Consider the following 16,007-nt stretch of genomic DNA (forward strand, 5'->3'; position numbering starts at 1 on the left):
ATCACCTTGTAACCTCCCCAGCGCTTAGAGCAGTGCTTTGCACAAAGTAAGTGCTTAATAAATGCCATTATTATTATTACAGTGCCCGGCAAGTAGTAAGTGCTTAACAAATACCACAATTATTGCTATTATTATGGGCTTCTGGGTCCATTCTGGGAAGAAGGCAGAGTGGATAGAGCATAGGCCTGGGAGTTAGAAGGTCACGGGTTCTAATCCCAGCCCCACCACTTGTCTGCTGTGTGACCTTGGGCAAGTCACTTTACTTCTCGGTGCCTCAGTTCCCTGATCTGTAAAATGGGGATTAATCAATCCATCAATCAATCAATCGTATTTATTGAGCGCTTACTGTGTGCAGAGCACTGTACTAAGCGCTTGGGAAGTCCAAGTTGGCAACATATAGAGGCAGTCCCTACCCAACAGTGGGCTCACAGTCTAAAATAATAATAATAATAATAATAATGGCATTTATTAAGCGCTTACTATGTGTGAAGCACTGTTCTAAGCGCTGATAATAATAATAACGATGATGGCATTTGTTAAGTGCTATGTGCAAAGCACTGTTCTAAGCACTGGGGGCCATACAAGGTGATCAGGTTGTCCCATATGGGGCTCACAGTCTTAATCCCCATTTTACAGCTGAGGTAACTGAGGCTCAGAGAAGTTACGTGACTTGCCCAAGGCCACACAGCAGACATGGGGCAGAGTCAGGATTCGAGCCCATGACCTCTGACTCCAAAGCCCAGGCTCTTTCCACTGAGCCATGCTGAAAGTGTTATAAGGGGGAGACAGAGAACAAAACCAAACATACTAACAAAATAAAATAAATAGAATAGATATGCACCAGTAAAATAAATAAATAAATAGAGTAATAAATATGTACAAACATATATACAGCCCCACGTGGGACGCGGACTGCGTCCAACCTGATAACCTCATATCGGTCCCAGCGCTTAAAACAGTGTCTGGCAGATAGTAATAATAATAATAATAATGTTGGCATTTGTTAAGTGCTTACTATGTGCAAAGCACTGTTCTAAGCGCTGGGGGGGATACAAAGTGATCAGGTTGTCCCATGGGGGGGCTCACAGTCTTGATCCCCATTTTACAGATGAGGTAACTGAGGCTCAGAGAAGTGAAGTGACTTGCCCAAGGTCACACAGCAGACATGTGGCGGAGCCGGGATTCAAACCCATGACCTCTGACTCCAAAGCCCGGGCTCTTTCCACTGAGCCATGCTGAAAGTGTTATAAGGAGTAGACAGAGAACAAAACCAAACATACTAACAAACTAAAATAAATAGAATAGATATGTACCCGTAAAATAAATAAATAGAGTAATAAATATGTACAAATATATATACAGCCCCACGTGGGACGCGGACTGCGTCCAACCTGATAACCTCATAACGGTCCCAGCGTTTAAAACAGTGTCTGGCACATAGTAAGTGCTTAACAGCGTGAGAAGCAGCGTGGCTCAGTGGAAAGAGCCCGGGCTCTGGAGTCAGAGGTCATGGGTTCGAATCCCGGCTCTGCCACATGTCTGCTGTGTGACCTTGGGCAAGTCACTTAACTTCTCTGAGTCTCAGTTACCTCATCTGTAAAAGGGGGATTGACTAAGAGCCCCCCGTGGGACAAACTGATCACCTTGTAACCTCCCCAGCGCTTAGAACAGTGCTTTGCACATAGTAAGCGCTTAACAAATGTCATCATTATTATTAGCAGATACAGAGTAAGCGCTCTGCGTGCAGTAAGCGCTCGATAAATATCTTCCGTCAACTGGCCGATTGGGTCCCACGGCCAAGGCTGAGGCAGGACGGCTCTGTGTGGCCGCCCCAACTCCCCCCCGCTTCGTGGTTCGCCCCCTCTTCCCCGCCACCCGAGGGGCGGCCGGGAAACCTATCTTTTTCTTCTGCTGGTTGAAGTTGTCGATGATGACGCCGATGAAGAGATTCAGGGTGAAGAAGGAGCCGAAGATGATGAAGATGACAAAGTAGATGTACATGTAGATGTTGTCTTCGTACTTGGGCTGCTGGTCGGCCTGTCGGGAGACGGGGGGAGGTCTGAGAGGTGTCCCGATAGACCCCTCGCCCCCTAACCTACGGGGTCCCGAGGAGAGGGGCAAGGGGCCCGTCCCACCGCGCTGCCCACGCTAGCCATGGAATGGGGAGATGGGAGATCTGGGGCCAAGAGCGGGAATGCTGAGGGCCGGATTTGGCCATCACCTTCCACCTCCCCTGCGTGCCCTCCTCCGCACCCATCTGCCCCTCCGGGCCCTGGCACGGCTGGGGTGGCACCAAATGCCCAGCACGCCAGGGCCCGGCCCCCAGCCCCAACCACAGGCCTGGTCTCTCCCGGTTTCCCCCGGGACGGCAGAATCCCGTTTTCCTGAGGGTGGAAAAGACGGGATCCAACTCAGCTGCCTCTCCCCGGCGCGCACTGGGCCTCGGCAAATGCCTCCGACCGATCGATCGACCGGGCCCCGCTGGCACGGCAAGGCCGGTGGTCGTCCACCTCGGGCCCCGGCGGCGGTGCGGACTTTACCTTTCGGGAGTCGACCGCCGCGTACATGATGTCCATCCAGCCTTTGAAGGTCGCCTGCCAAACGAAGGACTTGGTCGCACGGGAGGGGGGCGGGGGGCTGGGGACCCCGTCCTAGCTGTGAATAATCCTGCCTGGTCCTCCCCACCCCACCCATTCCCACCCCTGGGAGAGAGGAATCAATCAATCGATCGTATTTATTGAGCGCTTACTGTGTGCAGAGCACTGGACTAAGCGCTTGGGAAGTCCAAGTTGGCAACATCTAGAGACGGTCCCTACCCAACAGTGGGCTCACAGTCTAGAAGGGGGAGACGGACAACAAAACAACACATATTAACAAAATAAAATCAATAGAATAAATATGAACAAATAAAATAGAGTAATAAATGTGTCCAAACATTAATATGTTTTGCTTTGTCGTCTGTCTCCCCCTTCTAGACTATGAGCCCGCTGTTGGGTAGGGACCGTCTCTATGTGTTGCCGACTTGGACTTCCCAAGCGCTTAGTCCAATGCTCTGCACACAGTAAGCGCTCAATAAATACGATTGAATGAATGAACTTGTACTTTCCAAGCGCTTAGTACAGTGCTCTGCACACTAATGACTGAATGAATCATCAATCAATCGTATTTATTGAGCGCTTACTATGTGCAGAGCACTGTACGAAGCGCTTGGGAAGTACAAATTGGCAACATATAGAGACAGTCCCTACCCAACAGTGGGCTCACAGTCTAAAAGAAGCATGAAGAGTGAAAGAAGCAGCAGGCCTCAGTGGAAAGAGCCTGGGCTTTGGAGTCAGAGGTCATGGGTTCAAATCCCGGCTAGGCCAGCTGTCAGCTGTGTGACTTAGGGCAAGTCACTTCACTTTTCTGGGTCTCAGTTACCTCATCTGTAAAATGGGGATTAAGACCGTGAGCCGCCCCCGTGGGACGACCTGATCACCTTGTAACCTCCCCAGCACTTAGAACGGTGCTTTGCACATAGTAAGAGCTTAATAAATGCCAGTATTATTATTATTATTACAGTGCTCTGCACAGAGTAAGTACTCAATAAATACACATGGGACAGACAACCTGATCACCTTGTATCTACACTCCCCAGCGCTTAGAACAGTGGTTTGCACATATTAAGTGCTTAACAAATGCCATTATTATTATTATTATTAATAAATATGACTGACTGATTGATTGAGAAATCTGGAGGAGAAGAAACAGCCTTACAAGGAGATGCCCCCTTTAACCCTTGACAGCATTTTGTTAATATTATTATTATCATTACTAATAGTAATCATTACTAATAGTAACAATGACAATAATGTTATTTTTAAAGTCCTTACTATGTGCTAAGCACTGTACTAAGCACCGGGGTAGATCAAAGATCATCAGGCCTTCAAGGCCCTACTGAGAGCTCACCTCCTCCAGGAGGCCTTCCCACACTGAGCCCCCTCCTTCCTCTTCCCCTCCTCCTCCTCCGCCTCACCTCCTTCCCCTCCCCACAGCACCTGCATATATGTATATATGTTTATACATATTTATTACTCTATTTATTTACTTATACATATTTATTCTATTTATTTTATTTTGTTAATATGTTTGGTTTTGTTGTCTGTCTCCCCCTTCTAGACTGCGAGCCCGCTGTTGGGTAGGGACCGTCTCTCTATGTTGCCAACTTGGACTTCCCAAGTGCTTAGTACAGTGCCCTGCGCACAGTAAGCGCTCAATAAATACGATTGATTGACTGATTGATTGACTCCAATGCCCGGGCTCTTTCCATTGAGGCACACTTGACTGCATTTTTCAAGGGCTCCGCACCCAGCCGGCGCTCAATAAATACCGTCGATCGACTGACCGGGAGGGAAGAGGCCGAATCTCAAGCGGGACTCCCCCCACCGCCCCGGGGGCCGAGACCCGGCGAACTTACGACTTGCAGGAGAGCCAGGTAGCCGGCCCCGACGTTGTCGAAGTTGATCTTCACGTTCTTCCAGCGGATCTCGCTCGAGTTCTCGGACATGAGACTCTCGCAGTCGGACTTGTTGTTGACGACCTCGATCTCGAAGCGCTCCTCCGACGTCTCGTTGAAGCAGTAGTGGTATTTGCCCGCGAACAGGTTCACCCCCATGATGCTGAAAATGAGCCAGAAGATCAGGCAGACCAGGAGCACGTTCATGATGGAGGGGATGGCCCCAACCAGGGCGTTCACCACCACCTGCCGGGGGGGGAGGACGATGGGGGAGGAAGGCGAGAGTTCTCAGGACGGGGCTGGGTTGGGGGGAGCGCTCCCCGTTTTCCAGGGTGGGTTGGGAGGGGATGACATTGTTGTGACCTCCGGTGGTTTGGACCAGAGCTCAGTTCTGGGGCGCCATTTGGCTACTTTTTCCCGCCACTTTGGTTCAAGGAGATTCCCGCTTCCCCCTCCCGCGCTTCTGGATCCGGATGGAAAACGGCAGGACGGTCATCCCCCTCCCACCCTGCCTTGGGAAGGGGGTGGGAGAGCGGGGCCCGACGGGCCATCCCGGATTCGTCCTCGAGCCCTAACCCGCGAGGGGCCCACCTCTCCACAGACATCCCCACTGCAGAACCGGGCCCGGCTGCTGGACCGGAGCCGGAGCACCGCCCTCGGGGACGGGTGGCCGACAGGACCCCGAGTCTTTTGGGGACCACACTGGGGGCCCCCCGCCGGTTCCGGTTCAGGCAGGAGGTGGCACATGCATAGTTCGCAGGCTTAAGTTCCAAAGCGATATTCCCTCTACCGAGTATAAAGCGAAGTTGGGCTAGACAGGCCTCTCCTCTCTTCTTGTGGAGGTGTGGGGTCATTCTCCTGTCTGTCTCTCCCACTCACCCTGTTGCCCCCCAAACGCCTAATGCTTCCCCTCCACGGCCCCCAAACCGGCGAGGTGCCTGGTTCTGCTCTGGGAATGGGCCAAAGCCCTTGGGGAAGACCTCTCTGGCAGTTTTCATCTTTAAATAATTCTTAAAGAAGAAAGAGAAAGAACCAGAAAGTTCAACGTAGTGGCTGGAATCGGGAGGCAGCTGTTCGTTTTCCGTGCCCAGCCTGGTTTGGGCCGTCGGGGGACATTTTAACCTTTCGCCGGAAGAATTTAAGGCACTTTCAAGGCAAGCCCTCACTCTGAGGGCGACAGAGACACGACAGATCACCCGGCCCGAGGGACGAGAGGCCTGGTTTTGGCCCCATCGCTAACCTGCTGGGGTGACTTTGAGCTAGTTGCTTAACGTCTCTGGGCTCCGGGGAGCAATGGGGGTTTGTGTCAGCTGTAAAATGGGGAGAATAAAAAGCTTTCTCTTCCCATCTCGCCAGGTTTGGAAGCGGGGAGGAGGGAGGGTATCCCGGATTTTTAAAAGGCACTTTGCGTTTCTCTGAGGTGAGCAGTAAGCCAAGTGGTTCTAGTTGGGGTATCTCCCCACCCGAACAAAGAGGAAGTGTACTATAAGCAGGGAACATTTCTACGCACTCTGTTGTATCGTCCTCTCCCAGGCGCTTAGTAAGGCCCTATGTACACAATAAGCACTCAATAAATCCCATTGATTGATTGATACCTGTTTCCCTTTCTAGACTGTAAGCCCGTTGTGGGCAGGGAATGTGTCCACAGACACTGAGTTGTCCTCTTCCAGGCACTTAGTAAGGCCCTATGTACACAATAAGCGCTCAATAAATCCCATTGATTGATTGATGCCTGTTTCCCTTTCTAGACTGTAAGCTCGTTGTGGGCAGGGAATCATCATCATCATCAATCGTATTTATTGAGCGCTTACTATGTGCAGAGCAAGGGAATGTGTCTATGGACACTGAGTTGTCCTCTCCCAGGCGCTTAGTAAGGCCCTATGTACACAATAAGTGCTCAATAAATCCCATTGATTGACTGATACCTGTTTCCCTTTCTAGACTGTAAGCTCGTTGTGGGCAGGGAATCATCATCATCATCAATCGTATTTATTGAGCGCTTACTATGTGCAGAGCAAGGGAATGTGTCTATGGACACTGAGTTGTCCTCTCCCAGGCGCTTAGTAAGGCCCTATGTACACAATAAGCACTCAATAAATCCCATTGATTGACTGATGCCTGTTTCCCTTTCTAGACTGTAAGCTCGTTGTGGGCAGGGAATCATCATCATCATCAATCGTATTTATTGAGCGCTTACTATGTGCAGAGCAAGGGAATGTGTCTATGGACACTGGGTTGTCCTCTCCCAGGCGCTTAGTAAGGCCCTATGTACACAATAAGCGCTCAATAAATCCCATTGATTGATTGATGCCTGTTTCCCTTTCTAGACTGTAAGCTCGTTGTGGGCAGGGAATCATCATCATCATCAATCGTATTTATTGAGCGCTTACTATGTGCAGAGCAAGGGAATGTGTCTATGGACACTGGGTTGTCCTCTCCCAGGCACTTAGTAAGGCCCTATGTACACAATAAGCGCTCAATAAATCCCATTGATTGATTGATGCCTGTTTCCCTTTCTAGACTGTAAGCTCGTTGTGGGCAGGGAATGTGTCTACAGACACTGAGTTGTCCTCTCCCTAGCGCTTAGTACAGTACTCACCACCCTGTTCGGCGCTCAGAAGAAAACGCTGCTTGACTGATGTCCATTTCCCCCTCTAGCCTGTCAGCTCGTGGGCAGGGAATGTGTCTCCCTACTCTATTGTACTGTCCTCTCCCAGGCGCCTAGTAGTGTTCTGCACACAGTAAGCGCTCAATAAATAGCACCGATTGAAAGACGGTGATCCAAACGAGGCCCGCGGGAAGCATAGAAGGTCACTGCTTAACTGTTTCCCCCTTGAGGCTTCCTGGTCAGGGGTGGTGAATCCGGGGCGGGAGCGGGGAAGGAAATTGGAACGGGGGCTGGAAAACCCGCCAAGTGGGTAAAAAGCCGCCACGTCACCTTAAAATAATTACTTTCGGTAGGCCTCAGAGTCAGGACATAGAGTTGATTCGGCTCTGGCTTGTATCCCCCCCAGCGCCTAGAACAGTGCTTTGCACATAGTAAGCGCTTAACAAATGCCATCATTATTATTATTATTTCTCTCGTTTTGGTTCAGGTCAACAGACGATTTTTGGGAAGCTTAAATGTCCGTGGGGGAGAGAGGAAATGGCTCTCCCAAGCATTTAGGAAACCCCTCTAGATTAGAAAGCGCTTGAAAGCAGTACAGCCTACTGGGTGCCCCCCTTCCCCAAAGACACTGAACCTCTTTGTGCCTCAGTTTCTTCATTGGTAAAATGGGGGTGAACGGACAGATGAGACTGGGCCTGGGAATCAGAGAACCGGGGTTCTAATCCTGGCTTCGCCACTTGCCTGCAAGTCACTTGACTTCTCTGGGCATCGGTTTCTTCATCTGTGAAGTGGGGATTCAATCAATACTCGATCTTTCTCCCACTTAGACTGTAAGCCCCATGTGGGACAGGGAAGGGATCTGACCTGATTTATTTGTATCCACCCTGGCGCTTAAAACAGTGCTCGATGCATTCATTAACTGAGCCCCGTGCCAAACAGGGGCTGTGGCCACTCTCATAACTTTGTATCTGCCTCAACGATTAGCGCCTAGTAAGCGCTTAATCCATGCCATAAATGTGCGCTCAATAAATACGGTTGAATGACTGAATTAGAATTATTCTTCCCTGTTAAGAGTGTAGGCTCCTTGAGGGCATGGAACGTACCCCTTTATTATTTTTGTACTTCCCAAGCGCTTAGTACAGTGCTCTGCACACAGTAAGCGCTCAATATGATTGAATGAATGAATGCATGAAATGGGCATTCAATACATAACTCCTATTCTCTCTCATTGTCCTCTCCCAAGCTTTTCAGTCACGCTCGGCACACAGTAGCCGTTCAGCAAATACTCCTGAATGTTGAGAATCTTGACAACATCCTACAAGAGGAGAGAAGACTTGTTTTTCAACCCAGGGCTTACTCCAATTCCACATCTAGATGGGAGGTGATCTTGGCAACTTGTTTAAACCCTCATTACCATCATAATGACGATAATAATAATATTAAGGTGTGGAATTTGTTAAGCCCTTACAATGTGCCAAGCACCGGGGCAGATACAATCCAATCGGACAGTCCGCATCCCGCACGGGGCTCACCGTCTATGGGGGAGGGAGAACAGGAATCGAATCCCTGGTTTGCCGATGAGGGAACGGAGGCACGGAGAAATGAAGTGACCACCTCCCTCTAGACTGTAAGCTTGTTGTGGCCAGGGAATTGTGTCTGTTGTTGTACTGTACTCTCCTAAGTGCTTAGCAAAGAGCTCTGCACATAGGAAGTGCCCAATAAATACAATTGACTGATTGTTGAGGCCCCTCTAGACCGTAAGCTCATGTGAGCAGGGGATGCGTCTGTTTATTGTTGCATTCTGCTCTCCCAAGTGCTCAGAACAGTACACAATAAGCGCTCAATAAATACGATTGCCTGCCTGGCTGCACTTCCCAAGGACGTGTCCTTTAATTCTGAGTGCCACTCCCCAAAGTGAAACTCCTTGAGGGCAAAGAAAGGTGTCTTTTCTCATTGGATACTCCCAGCCTACAAAAATAATAATTATGGTATTTGTTAAGCGCTATGTGCCAATAATAATGTTGGTATTCGTTAAGCGCTTACTACGTGCCAAGCACTGTTCTAAGCGCTGGGGTGGGGGATACAAGGTAATCAAGGTTGTTCCACGTGGGGCTCAGTCTTTATCCCCATTTTATAGATGAGGGAACTGAGGTACACGGAAGTGACTTGCCCAAGGTCACCCAGCTGACAAGTGACGGAGCCGGGATTAGAACCCATGACCTCCGACTCCCAAGCCTGGGCTCTTCCCACTGAGCCACTGGTCGAAGCACTGGGGTCGTTATGACGTAATCAGGTTGTCCCACGTGCGGCTCACAGTCTCAATCCCCATTTTACAAGTGAGATAACTGAGGCACAGAGAAGTTGTGCCTTGCCCAGGGTCACACAGCAGACAAGTGGCGGAGGTGGAATTAGAACCCTTGTCCTCCGACCCCCAAGCCTGTGCTCTTTCCCCTAAGCCACACTGCTTCTCTTTAACAGTACTTTTACAGTCGAAGGCGAGTAGGATTCAAAAATATCTCTACATTCACCAAGTTGGGCCAGAGGGAGAAAACAGACCCTAAATTAAACTCCAATTTGTCTCCTCCTCCTCACAGCCTCCTATCCAATCCCCAGTGCCTCTAAACCGTCAGCTCGTTGCGGATAATGAATGGGTCTGTTAATCCTGTTATATTGTGCATTCCCAAGTCCTTGGTACAGCGCTCCGCACACAGTAAGCGCCCAATAAATACCACCAATCGATTGATTCAAGGGTTCCCGCCTCTGGGAACATGGCGCGACGGTGATCGCCGTCTCCAAACGGCTCCTTCGCGTCCTGAATGAAATTGAACCGATCCCTGGGGGAGTCACTAAATTAAACGTGGAAGAGAATTCCCCTTAGAATTGAGGGTCCCGGCAGGCAGGGCCCGGGCCTTTGCGGGGATGGGGGCGTCCCCGCTTCCACACTTCCCCACCACCCCCACCATGGGTTCGGGAATCTTCTGAATCAAGCAGTTTTCTGAGCCTGGGGTGGAGGGAATATGGCTTTAGCGTGCAGTTGGGCGCGCGTCGACAATTGACTAACGGGCATGCAGCCGTCAGAGCAGTTTCGTCAGACTCCTCAGCAGCACGGGGAGACTTTCAAAAAGCCCAGTGCTGTGACAGACAGGAAAGCAAAGAAATAGGCTCAAGGTTTCCTTTGCAGATGGCAGGGGTTTTGGGTTTGGTTGTTTTTTTTTCCAAATTTCCCTTCTTTGGTTCTAGAGAGATAGATAGATGATGATAGAGATAGATAGATGATAGATAGATAGATAGATAGATAGATAGATAGATGATAGATAGAGGAAGAGAGAGGAGACTCAAATCAAGTTTCACAGTTTGGGGTTACCGGAGGGTGGGCTCTGAGTTTCACTTTGGAATAGCCCAGTTGCCGTTGGGACCAGAGCTTCCTTGAGGGTCCCTGGCATGGGATTCTTACTTAAGGAATTCTGGGGTCTCTCTGAGCTTTGCCTTCCAAGGTCGGGAGAGAGGGTAAAAAAAAAAAATCACCTCGTGGTAAGCCTATCTGTAAATTACCACTGTCTCCCCGGCTAAACTGTAAGCTCCTTGTGGGCAGGGATTGGGCCTAACGATTGTCCTCTCCCATGTACTTAGTTAATAATAATAATTGGGGTATTTATTAAGCTCTTACTATGGGTCAAGCACTGTGCTTCACTGTGGGGTGGATCCAAGATTAACAGGTCCCACATGGAGCTCACAGTCTGAGGAGGAGAGAGAACAGGTGCCACTTTCCCCATTTTACAGATGAGGGAACTGAGGCCCAGAGAAGTGACTTGACTGGCCCAAGGTCACACAGCAACAAGCGGCGAAGCCAGGATTTGAACCCAGGCCCTGGCTCTTTCCACTAAGGCATGCTTAGGCCACAATGCTTGTCTGTTCCACACTAATTGCTCCTGCTTGCTTGATGGATTAATTTAAACTTCAGCATCCTCTGGAGATGCCCCGGTCAAATCCCAGAACCCCCCAAGGCCAACGCCCTTGCCCGTAAACTCGTATCCCTAGGTATCAGGCGGGCCCAACCTGGGGGCTAACAACCTGGGCAGGGGGCTTCCCCACACTGCCCTGCATATACGCATTTATTACTCTATTTATTTATTTAATTGGTACATATTTATTCTACTTATTTTATTTTGTCAATATGTTTTGTTTTGTTCTCTGTCTCCCCCTTCTAGACTGTGAGCCCACTGTCGGGTAGGGACCATCTCTATATGCTGCCAGTTTGGACTTCCCAAGCGCTTAGTACAGTGCTCTGCACACAGTAAGCGCTCAATAAATACGATCGAATGAATGAATGAGCTGCCAATGCTGGAGATCGGGGCAGTCCGGATAGCGGCCTCTGGAAGCGATGCCCCCTCCCATCTTGCCCTCAGTTGTGTGGGCTCCAACAACCTGGGGTTGGCAGGGTTTGGCACAGTTCACCCCCACTCCCGCCTCCATAAAATAATTTCTCCAATACCAGGGCCTTCGGGATATTTCTTTTTCTAAGGCCCGGCTGTGGCCGTTCAGACAGACACTTAAATCTCCCTCCAAGGGGAAATCCTTGGTTGGAGATGAAGACTGAGAGCCCCGTGTGGGATAGGGACAACCTGATTAGCTTGTATCTACTCCAATGCTTAGTACAGTGCCTGGTACAGAGTAAGCACTTAACAAATACCATTTTTTTTTTAAATAAAAGCTCTTCTCTTTCCACTGCATCTGCACCCTGGAGTTTTGAGGGGGCATCTGGGAGGAAGGGGGAAATGAGGGGCTCTTCCCTCTCTTCCTCATGTTCAACATCCCCAAATTTCCATCTGTGGATGGGCAACAGGGCTGGTTCTGGCCTGCTCAGTTTATTTGTACTGTCCTCACCCAAGGGCTTAGAACAGTGCTCCGCACATAGCAAGCGCTCAATGCTCTCAGCGCTCATAGCAAGCCCCCTCGTCCCCCTCCATCCCCCTATCTTACCTCCTTCCCTTCCCCACAGCACCTGTATATATGTATATATGTTTGTACATATTTATTACTCTATTTATTTATTTATTTTACTTGTACATATCTATTCCATTTATTTTATTTTGTTAGTATGTTTGGTTTTGTTCTGTCTCCCCCTTTTAGACTTTGAGCCCGCTGTTGGGTAGGGACTGTCTCTGTATGTTGCCAACTTGTACTTCCCAAGCGCTTAGTACAGTGCTCTGCACACAGTAAGCACTCAATAAACACGATTGATTGATTGATTGAGTACCACTGATGGTTTGATCGACTTCCGTCCCACCCATCCCACTCACGTACACGCTGCCTAAAGAAGCCGGCACCGTCCATATTCCCCCTGCTCACGGCTCCGAGGTGGATTCTTTGTCCCATCCGGATCCATTGCCGGGAGTGGGGTCAGCGCGACTCAGTGCGAGCCCCCCGATCCCGCCAATCTGGGGAAATGTTGACCCTAGGAACCAAGGCATGGGGACCAAAAGGTGAAGATGCCACAGCCGACCCGAATCTGAGCCGCCGAGAGTCTGCTCGGCTCACAGCGCCTGGGCACTGCCCGGCGGGGCCGTATCTCACTGCTCTTGGGGCTGCCAGCTGTCCAGCAAGCGGGCGGGCAGAAAAGAAGGTTTGGTGGCATCATGGCTCAGTGGAAAGAGCCCGGGCTTGGGAGTCAGAGGTCATGGGTTCTAATCCCAGCTCCGCCAACTGTCAGCTGTGTGACTTTGGGCAAGTCACTTCACTTCTCTGGGCCTCAGTGACCTCATCTGAAAATGGGTATTAAGACTGTGAGCCCCACATGGGACAACCTGATCACCTTGTATCCTCCCAAGTGCTTAGAACAGTGCTTTGCACGAAGTAAGCGCTTAACAAATACGAAAATTATTATTATTATTATTATCTGAGGCTCTACTGCCCCCGTTTCAGTTGCGATGGGCTCAGGGCCTCGGGCCCCACCTTCCATAGTTTTGTGCCTCTCTGGGACCCCACGTCACCACGTCGACCATCTTCTACCCTGGAAGACAGCCTCCCGAAACCCCTCGGTGGGGATTTGGTTTTCAGTGAGCCTGACTAATGGATAGAGCCCGGGCCTGGGAGTTGGGAGGACCAGGGTTCGAATCCCCGCTCTGCCACTTCAGCTGTGTGACCTTGGGTAAGTCGCATCACTTCTCTGGGCCTTGGCGGCCTCATCTGTAAAACGGGGATTCAGACTGTGAGTCCTACGTGAGACGGGGACTGTGTCCAACCCGATCATCTCGTATCTACATCTGCCCCAGGGCTTACTACAGTCCCCGGCACATAGTAAGCACTTAACAAATACCGCAATTATTATTATTAGGCATCCTTTCCCTTCAAGCCCCCTCCTGGCCTCCCTTCTCCCTCACGGGCCCCCAGGGCTGACAGGCTCCCATCTCTCTCATCACCCCCCTAACCCGGGTTGCTGGGGTGGTGTTCTTCCTCTACAGTTGTCAAGTCCCATGATGGCTGGGGGACTGCCGTCCTAGAGAGGCGACAACAGACCAAACTCCGACTGTCGTGGGGCCGGAGATCGGCGGCTGGCGGCGTTTTGCAGGATATACGGAGATTCCCCCAAATCGCCCCAAAAAGGGAAGCGCAAAATCTTCCTCTCCCCATTTGAGGAGCGCCCTGGGCCCCGTTTTCCATTCTGGGCTTGGACCCCGTTTGAGAAGTGCCCTTCCGCCCGACTGGGTGACCTCTGACCCTCTCTCTCGCCCGCTTCAACACCCGAAGGGGAACAGGAGGAGCGTGCTGGGCCTCTCGGGTCCCAAGCTTTGGAAACGCGAGTTCCAGACAACGGGGAGAGGAGGGGGGTGGGCGGCCTCTGCAGAGCAGACCTTCAATGCTTTGGCATTGGGCCTCGTTGCTACGTCGACCGGGACAGGGGACCAAAACGCGTTGGGTGGTGGGGGCGGGAGGGGAGTGGCGAGAAGCTATCCGACGGAGGCTGCCCGTCCTCGCCGGACCGGGCGGAGAACGACCAGGGGCGAGAAGAGGAATTCCAACCGGAAAACGCAACCCGACCAACGGGCTCGCTCTTCCCGAGGCCCGCCACGCTCCGCCCGCCGGCTCCCCCGCCTCCTCCCTCCCGTCCCCGACCGGGCTCCCGAAAACGGGTCCGAGGGCGCCAATTCCTCTTTCTCCCACCTGGTGATTCTCGCTCTCGAGAAAACGGCCGTCTCAAGTGCGTGCTAGAAGTGCAAGCCAGGCCAATGAGGTCAGCCAATGTTCACACGTCTGCGGGTGGCGGATGGACTTGGGCGGCCTGCTACCGATGGGATGAGGCAGCCTACCGCGGACCCCTTGGTACGGGGGTGGTGGGGACCGGGGACGGGGGGGAAAATAAAAACGTGGGGAGGATCAAGTCCGCAGGCGCATCACGAGGTTGTCTTTAAAAACAAAAAACAAAAACAAAGATCCTTCCACCGGTGTGATCGGTTCTAGCATGCTTGAACGCTTCCCACAGGCATGCGGAAGGACCAGCTACTGTCCGCGTCTTACCCTCATCCCTTCAAACCGTGATAAGGCTCGTAAGGGTCTCAAAGCTCTTAGTGTCCTAAGGGATTTTATAGCCCCTAGCTCCGAGTAGCCCAGGGCATTAGCTATGAGGCTGACTAGAGAGACCTACACGGAAACAGGAGAGAAGAAGAGAAAAGAAAAAGAAAAAGAAACAAACGGACGAACAAAAACAACAACAACAACAACGGAAAAAAAAAAAAGAACACAGAGGTTCCAGAGTATTAGAATAAAGCCCCTAACGCTGAGTTAACACAGACTGGGGCCCCCGGCTAGGGGCGGGTGGGAAGGGCGAGGGGGGGTCTTGAGGTAGGGAGGTTGGGGGGCGGCGGGAGAAAGGGGGTGGTCAGAGATACCAGCTCCTTCAACTTGAATTCAAAGGACCTGGAAGGTAAGGCGGTTGAGAGGCGGCAGAGGGAAGGAGAAAAGGAAAATTAAAAAACAAAAAGACACACGGAAGGAAGAGATAAGTGAGCGAAAGTTGGCACGCGTCGCGCGCCCACGGAGAGAGGGAGGTCGGAGAGAGGGAGGGGGCTGCGGGGGGCCGGGAAAAACATCTCCAGTGGATGGAGAGGAGTCTGAAGAGATCACGAGAACCTTACCCTCACCCTTTACAGTCTCTGCGGGTCTCAGTAGTCCCCATTAAATTAAGCCAGATAAATTTAAATGTGCCCTACGAGAAAGAATACGGGTGAATATGGGCCCCGGCAGCGGCGATTCCCTAGCTTGGCTCACTCGCTGGGAGATTCCCGGGGTTGGGACGGAGCCCCCCTGGCTGCTCTGACTCTCGGGGAAAGAGGGGAGAGACGGGGTCGGGGGGCTGCGGTCTGCACCGCAAAATGACCGACAAACCGCCGCAGGCTGTCCTCCGCCGGTGGGCTCGTGGAGGCCAGGGTGGGCGTCGGGAGTGGAGACCCACCCCCCGGCCGGAAAACCTCGGCAGCTCCCGGGGCTGCACTTCTGGGCCTTGATGGTGCCGGGGCTACTGGGCAACAACGAGGCCCGAAGGAGGCCGTGGGAGGTGAAGAGGGAGAGGAGGAGGAAGAGGAGAAGCCGGGCTTCCGGATAATCCAGGGTAACTGGCCCCCGGATAATGGAGAGCAGATGGGCTGGCTCCGAAGCGAGAGAGAATCGGAAACCGGGTCGCCGCCGGAGGCCGGGCGTCCTTCTCTTCTGGCCTCCTACGCTTTCCTGCCCCAGTCACTCGGGGCAGGATCTCGGATGGGGCGGGAGTCGCAGCCTGGCCCCAAGTGCTGCTTGGCACCCGGCTTTGGCTCTGGATAGCCCTGGTCCCCAGGTGACTGTCTCCGGCATCCCCACAGACCTTGGGAAACCTGCCGGTCCCAGGGTTTTCCCGAAGAATTCTGCCTTCCG

General features: G+C 51.7%; 1 protein-coding gene across 4 annotated transcripts in view; it reads right to left on the bottom strand.

Moving 5' to 3' along the window:
* The window catches only part of SCN8A (sodium voltage-gated channel alpha subunit 8), a 119,548-nt gene that overhangs the window by 7,188 nt on the left and 96,353 nt on the right, over positions 1-16,007 (bottom strand). For 3 of the 4 annotated variants that reach the window (XM_038752266.1, XM_038752264.1, XM_038752265.1), the window contains exons 21-24: positions 14,619-14,741; positions 4,457-4,741; positions 2,541-2,594; positions 1,900-2,037 (exon numbers count right to left, since the gene is read on the bottom strand). In XM_038752266.1, the coding sequence (XP_038608194.1) occupies positions 1,900-2,037; positions 2,541-2,594; positions 4,457-4,741; positions 14,619-14,741 (600 nt within the window). The remainder of the gene's footprint in view (positions 1-1,899; positions 2,038-2,540; positions 2,595-4,456; positions 4,742-14,618; positions 14,742-16,007) is intronic. The other variant, XM_038752267.1, reaches the window with a different exon arrangement.

The sequence above is a fragment of the Tachyglossus aculeatus genome, chromosome 10, assembly GCF_015852505.1.
Source record: "Tachyglossus aculeatus isolate mTacAcu1 chromosome 10, mTacAcu1.pri, whole genome shotgun sequence".
Lineage (NCBI taxonomy): Eukaryota > Metazoa > Chordata > Mammalia > Monotremata > Tachyglossidae > Tachyglossus > Tachyglossus aculeatus.